Source organism: Notothenia coriiceps, unplaced genomic scaffold, assembly GCF_000735185.1.
Source record: "Notothenia coriiceps isolate Sejong01 unplaced genomic scaffold, NC01 NC01_scaffold00037246, whole genome shotgun sequence".
NCBI lineage: Eukaryota > Metazoa > Chordata > Actinopteri > Perciformes > Nototheniidae > Notothenia > Notothenia coriiceps.
The window spans coordinates 21,501,385-21,509,041 of record NW_011369947.1 but is presented as its reverse complement, the minus strand read 5'-3'; the positions used below and the strand labels follow the sequence as shown (position 1 = coordinate 21,509,041).

The following is a 7,657-nucleotide window of genomic DNA, read 5'->3' as shown; positions in this document are numbered from 1 at the left end:
GCTTGCAACGATTACGAAAACAACGTAATCGAAATAAAACGATTATTTTTGTATTATTATTACTTTTTTTTTTATTGGTTTTTCAGTTGAATTATACTTAAAGTTCAACTGTTAAAAACATACTGTTCAAAAGAAAATTCTCCAATAAATTGATGTTTTCAAAGTAAATGGATAATCGTTTTTAATAATCGTGATATCAATTATTGACCCAAATAATCGAGATTAGGATTTTTGCTATAATCAAGCAGCTCTATTATCTTCCCTTGGCCCTTTATTTGCAGAAAGCATCAGTGTAAGGCAATCCAAAGTGAGTTTAAAGTAAGTATTTAAGCTTTTCAAACTTTGCATTCCAGACGTGTTTGTCCAAGAGGTTTTGATTTTTCAGTGAGTCAGTAGGATTCGGTCATGTGTTTGAATGGATAGTGCATGTTGAGTGTGTTACCTGCAGCAGGCGGTCCCAGTAGCATGGGGAAGCACTCGATGATGGTGACCAGTCCAACAGCACTGGGGAAGCGTTCATTTCCCATCAGGTCCATCAGGCATTCGAATATCAGGGCAAAAACCATGCCGAACCCAACGCCAAAAAAGACAGCGTAGGTCGCCAGGAAGATGTAGGAGTAGCTTTTGAACATGGTAATCATTGGGCACAGTAAGTGGACCGTGCCGGTGAAAACCAAGGCGAAGCTGAAGAAGTACTGGATCCTGGGCCTGACCCGCTTGCTGCTGGCTATCAGGCCGGTGGCAGGCCTAACAAACATGTCCACAAAGCCCATGATAGTGAGCAGATAGGCTGCGGAGAATTCACCTACCCCTTGGTCTATAGCATAGGCTGATAGGAATACAATTGGTGCATAAGCGCCGAAGATGAACATTATGCTCCCAATGAGGTAAATGACGAAGCCTCTATCCTTGAAGAAGGTCAAATCCAAGAAGCTCTTCGCACTCTTCATACAGCTTTCTTTTAGTTTGCTGTTGGACTCATTTGTCTTGTCCTCCATCTTCTTCTGTGGTGCACAGTTGGATATCTTACAACGCGCAATGACAGGCCTCATCAGGGCCCCAGCGACACAACAATTGAGCATCAGACCCCCGAGGATAAGGAAACTTCCTCTCCAGCCATATGTGTACAGTAAATATTGGTTTAGAGGGGCCAGGAGACACAGAAACACGGGACTCCCGGCCATAGCTAGTCCGTTAGCTAACGGCCGCTTGACCAGGAAATACTTGCTGATGATGGTGAGAGATGCATTGAGGTTTAAGGAGAGTCCGCAGCCTGTGTGGAGAGAGATTGAAAAGTAAGAAAACCATCCTGAACCTAAACTCCAAAGGGTACTCGCTAAATCAAATCAAGACTGATTCTGCTTGGAGCTCATTAAGGTTCCATCTCACTTCACTTCGGCTGGATAAAATCTCATTACAGAAAGCTGGAATTATTGCAGAAATAATTTCTCCATTTAAGTAGAAATAAATTAGAGAGCCTGGGTAATACATTCCCTCGCTTGCCTCTTCACCCAAAAATTCAATTTAATAGCACCTTATTTTCCATGAACATGAAGAGCTGCAGGTAGATTGTTAAGGGTGCTATATTCTCCCTCTCCAATGTCAATCTAATCATCTTCTCTGGTCTCATGATGAAGCACAAGGAAAAAGGGCTTTTGTGTTCTTGTGAATTTATCAAAGTGTGTCCAAACAGATCATTCATAAACACATGGAGAGTTGACGTGTATTACAGGAATAGCTTTCTAATATACAAATAAATCATGATTTTACAATAACCTTTTACATTTTATGAAGGAATACATTATTATTTAGGCTGACTTTATTTAATTTACAACAGTTCACCTTTTATCAGTAAATGTTAAGAAGATACTCATCATCATTTTTAATTAAGAATGTGTGGAGGGAAGCTGAAAACTAATTAAATGAAGGAAGATTAAGATAAATGTAACGTACGAGTAAATGGATGAAACCTTATAAATAAAATGTTTCAAAACTCATTTACAAACTTTGATTACAAAATGTAGATACAAATATGTTAACTTCTGACTGTTTGGTTTTAATTTAGTCTTGTTAAAAGGAATACTCGCCCCTGTTCCACCTTATCTTGGTGTTTACTGGTGGGGCAGATTATCATCACATGGTGTAAAGTCCATCAGCCAGCCAGAGCCCCCCGAGCAGCCTCTAATCAACGGTCAACTGTTTCTATTTCAGCCTGCTTTCTCCCAATCCTCTTCACTGCTAACTTCAGTAGCTACACTAACCAACCAATATGACTCCCTAGTGAAGGGCATAATCCACCGCCAGCTTCCAACCATCTCTTTAAAATGCAAAAGGTGCAGAGGGGAAACAAATATGAATTTAATTAAAATAAGAAATCTGGGCAAGGAGCTGTATGACCATCTGACTCAAATCTTCTCACGGTCTGTGTTTTTTTTTTACGCTGCTATGGACAGTCTTGCACTAATGCACATTCTCAAAGATATTGAAGTGACAGTTATTTTTGTATATATTGAGTGTTGTGCTTTTATTTAGGCCTTAATGTGTGCATATGTATAAATGTGTCTTTGATTGTGTGTACGGTATATATATATATTTTTTAATATATATTTGTTTTTGTATTCGGGATTGTGGGAACAGTATTTCAATCTCTCTGTCTGTACACTCAAACTGAAAGATTGACAATAAAGTTGACTTTGACTTTATATTGTTGCTTATATATATGTGTATTTGAGTCTGCACATGTGTAAGCATATGTCTGCACGTCTGCTAGGTGTGCCCGGACGCAGGGGAGCAGAGCCGGGCACACAAACGCCCTCGGGCCCCGCACTTGGCCCAGGCACTTGCTGGGCCTATTAATCCTTCATGGCAGTCCTTGGCAGGGTAATGAGGCTCGCAGGGTGGCAGGGAGACCCCATGTGACGGCCGTGATGGGAGCCTACGGGAGAGTACAAAGGGCCACGGAAGACCATGCTCTCTGGGATCAGGGATGCTTCTGTCTTAATTACCTTCCTGGTCCCCTCGGTGCTCTTACAGCACCTCAGGAGCCAGAGCCGATGCCCTGGGCCCCGACCATCAGCAGGGGAAGCAGATCTGGCAAACCAGAGCGTCTGGAAGGATGTGAAAGATGCAGACTTTCTCTAACCTAGGAGCTGCTTAACCCGGGCTGATGGGAATAGTAAGCTAAGGGGTAAAAAAGCGTCTGGGATCCACATTGGGGCAGCTGAGGCTCAGCAGGTAGATGGTTGTCCTATAAATCGGAAAATTGGTGGTTCGATCCCTCGTGTCATTGGGTGTTTGCACCTGGTATGGTAGGCCCTGCCTTCGAATAGGGGCTGCAGAATAACATGAGTTTTCAAGCACTTGGACTACCTATGTTGTAAATGTATTATGTTTTCAATTAAACACAGCATCTATTGCACGTCTGTCCGTCCTGGGAGAAGGGTCCCTCCTCTGTTGCTAGGTTTCTTCAATTTTTTCCCATAAACTAGACCCTCCAGAAAAACGCGATTCTGCGATCGCAGAATTTACCGCATAATCAGCAAAATGGCGCAGATTTCTAAAAGGCCGCATATTTATCAAAAGGCCGCATAATCCCCGCATTTTTCCACACAAAGTTGAGAGAAAAAAAAAGTTAACTCGTCTTGACGTGACGTCATCAGCTCGCGCATCACAGAATGTAAACAACACTGTATAGAGTGAACGTGTGGAGCTCACACGATAGAGAAAACACCAAGATGAAAATATCTAATCCATCTCATTTACCGACGAACATTTCTACTAAAGACCGGGCAAAAAGTGGGGGGAAACTATTCTGCACCCCGTGCAACTGTGTGTTGGAGCATAAGAGAAAATCGACGGTGACGACCCACTTTGATTCATTCAAACATTCGAAAATGCTTTCTGCTGCTGCGGACAANGTGTGAGAGAGAGAGAGAGAGAGTTTTGATTAAAATAGCCCAATTGCTTTTACAATAAATAAACATTGAATGTGTTTAATTGAATAGTAAAGGGGTTTAACGTTAGTGGCAGGTTTTGTGTGAGAGAGAATAAATAAGACAGCCCAATATTTTTTAAATATCTATTCCTTTTCGCAACTTTCCGCATATTTCGCAACTTCCCGCAATTTCACCGCATAAAATCACATAAAAACCCTGCATGTTTAATCGCATAATCAAGGATTTTAGCCCGTATAATCAAGGATTTTTGCCCTCGTTTTTCTGGAGGGTCTAATTAACTGTGGGATTTATTTGGAATGTTTCCTTGTCTGAATTGAGGGTCCAACAACAGAGGGTGTCGTATTCATATTCTGTACCAACTGTAAAGTCCACTGGGAGAAATGTCAAATGTGTGATATTGGGCCATATAAATAAACTTTGATTGATTAAATGTTAAGCTTTTCAGGACACAGTTGTAATAAATAAAAATAAATCCAAGCACTATACCTCCAATGATGCCAATGCAAAGGTAGAGGTGAACCATGGAGTTCCCAAAAGAAGCGGTTACCATAGATACCCCACACATCAATCCACCCGCCATGACTATTGGTCGGCTTCCAAAGCGAGTCACCAACTTGCTGCTCACCGGTCCTGCAAGAAGAAAGGCAAAAGAGAGAGATTCAGAATGATCGTGTTACACTGTAAAGTGAGTAGCTAGTTAGTGGTTAAATTAAGTGCTGCTTTTGATCAAGGGTTTACACAGCAGTTCTCCTTCTAGGATTAAAGCAAGGTCAGAAGGACATCATAGAGGATAATGAAAAACAACCACACTTTTGCGACACATCTTGGCGACTCATTAATATCTCCCTATATGATGTAAAATGCAACACTCTGTGATCAATCAGCAATTAAACAGCTTTTTATATGCTGTCAGTCTTCCCTGCATTCATAACCTTGCCTGAAAGAGTGACATTGCACCACCAGTCTTTCTGCAGCATGTCATAATGAAAACTTCTTTCTTCTCCTTGCCATAAAAACCAATCATTTGAATATATATTTATTTCACAAGATCTATATAGAAAAATGGGCATAGAATCAATCAAACTGCTAAATGATTATTGAAACCTTAACATGCAGAGGCTTTTGAATGTAGAGGTTCTGTGTGGAGGGTGATAATTGAAAACAAGCCAGTAAGCCTTAAGAGGATTACATGTTTAGAAGACACCTACTGTCTTCAGCAACATGTTCACCGTGGCTTATGATTGATGACTCACTGCGTAAGGAAACTGTTGTATGTAATCTCATACTAAACATGTGTGCTCTGAATTCATTTGAGCCTGCTGCACTACCACTGCTGTTACTACATACCGAGTGTGTTAGCTTGTCAACCTGCCTATAAGCTCATTCTGATGTCAACACGCTGCTGGGTAATCAACCCAAGTACACTGTCCTAAGATATAGGGTTGAAAATAAGGATTTTATTCACTATAAATCAATCTTTAAAATGTTTTGTAAAATCAATTATTTGGTCTATAAAAGCTTTGGTCCATTTTTAAAACTCGCCTAAAAACCCATTTTTATTCCTTGGCTTTTAACCCAGCATGAGACTCTGTTTCTGTTTGTTTTTATATGCTTCATTGGTTTTGTTGTTTTTATATTGTTATTTATTGTTGTTTTGTTTTTGTTTTTTATGGCGTGTACAGCACTTTGTTTCAGCTCCGGCTGTTTTGAAAAGGGCTTTATAAATAAAGTTGAGTTGAGTTATAAATAAAAGTTGAGTTAAAAGAAATTTGAAATATCACAAAGAATTAACAGTCACATTCTCCTAGAGTCTGTCCGAAACCTAAAATATATTCAGTTCAATTGACCTTAGTTCACACAAACCCATTTAATACTCACAATGTACAGACTGGAACCAGAAAATGAAGTGGCTTTTCCCTGACAAACAACTTAGTAGCAAAAATAGTTGCATGTATCTTTTCCTAAACTAATGAATGAATCGACTAATTGTTTCAAATTTAAACTATTGAGAAGTTAGTACTGAAATCACAACTGAATTTATTTTGGTTGTGCTCATGTCTTCAACTGTAAACCAAAAAACAACTCTTTATGCACTTTCATGCATGAACACCGGGGTCAGATTAGTCACAGCTGAGTCCCAATGGAGAGATAGTGTTTGTCTTTCCTTGAACCACTTCTTGCTGAATTGTCCTCAAAACTGTACCTGCTGTACCACATTCACTCCACCACATGCAATAAAAATATCCATCCTGCTGTTTATACAGTTAACCAGCAGCCCTTGGGGTCAAAGATAGATCATCTCTCCCACTGTAGCTGTGTCACAATAGGGCGTCTCCTGCACTGCCACCATTTCTACTTCCATTATAACTTTATCATTCGGACTTCTTGAGTCAGAGGTTCTCAGAGAAGGCTGTCATGTCTCCCATGGGACCCTGGAGTCAGACCCAAGTGTGCTGAACCTACCTCTGATATATTCCCCCTGTCTCTCTCCTCCACTGGGTGACATTGCTGAAGCCTTGCCAAGGACAATATGATGAAGCCCTGTGCCTGAGCCACAGTGGAGAGGAATATTTCACCAGTTAAGCCTCTGAGCTGAGTGCAGGTGAGCCACACACCCAGTTTGTGCTGTAACCTTGAAAGCAGCTAGTTATTCAAGGGAATCTTCCTCGAGACCTCTAATTATTTTTAATTGTATGTAATCTAATGAGCTTTCCAAGTATTCCAGTTTTAACTTGAGGGAACAAAAAACCAATATGATATTACCAACATGAACTTATAAAGCTGTGGTTGTGTTATGCCAAGTATAAAAACACAGCAATCCAATTTACCAATAATTAAGCTTGTGCCTTTATATATACACAGTCTATGGTTTGCACATGTTACATTTGCCAATGCATCCCCAAGCCTGCATGTGCACTGTGTGTTGGCACCCCCATATTGCAAACGCAGAGAAGTGTTGTGTTGTTGGCTGCGTTTAGTGGTATGTCTGAAGGGATCACAAGACATGGTCGCAAGATTATTGACAGGATTGGAAAGAAGACAAAAAAAGGATTGTCCACAAAACCCAACGCTTCTCAAGTTTTACCGTTAAACAAATGAACCATTTTATTGAACATCTTTGGAAGAGAACATCTTTGTATGGCTTAAGTTACATGTTCAACCTATGGAAAGGGCTTTTGAATACTAGCAGGCAATGCTTTGCTAAGAATGGGTAAAAGCTAAAAATGCTGACAACTTTCTTTAGTCTAACAGCTCGAGTGTAGTTGAACAGCCAGTAGTGATGTTACTTTAAGAAAGGGAACATTTGTAATGCATCAAACTAGGGGTGGGCGATATGACGATATATATCGTCGTGACAATATTAGGTCTCCACGATATGCTTTTTCAGAGATATCGTATCTATCGTGATAAAAAAAATATATATTTAAAAAATATATATATTTGAAAACAAAATTTTGAAAATAAAAAAAATAAATAAAAATAAAATGATGTGAAATACATGCTCTAAAGCCGTCTAGTCAGGATTCAGACAGTATTGCACTTTATTTATTGTCTTGTTTGATTCTGTTGGCTTATATTTTATTTTATCAATAAGGTATTTATATAGTTTTTCCCTTCAGTTATGCTAAAGTTTTTTATTGCACTTCAAGTCTAAAGTTTACATTTTAATTGTTTGGCACTGACTTTTCCTCATTGATGTT

At 39.7% G+C, this 7,657-nt stretch overlaps 2 protein-coding genes across 3 annotated transcripts in view; one reads left to right on the top strand and one right to left on the bottom strand.

The window, feature by feature from the left end:
- The window catches only part of LOC104966124 (stromal interaction molecule 1), a 583,137-nt gene that overhangs the window by 506,652 nt on the left and 68,828 nt on the right, over positions 1 to 7,657 (top strand). The gene's annotated exons all lie outside the window — the stretch shown is intronic.
- LOC104966246 (monocarboxylate transporter 2-like) overlaps positions 390 to 7,657 on the bottom strand; it is a 9,822-nt gene continuing 2,554 nt past the window's right edge. Inside the window, exons 3-4 of the mRNA XM_010795430.1 lie at positions 4,443 to 4,586; positions 390 to 1,273 (exon numbers count right to left, since the gene is read on the bottom strand). Of these exons, the coding sequence (XP_010793732.1) occupies positions 390 to 1,273; positions 4,443 to 4,586 (1,028 nt within the window). The remainder of the gene's footprint in view (positions 1,274 to 4,442; positions 4,587 to 7,657) is intronic.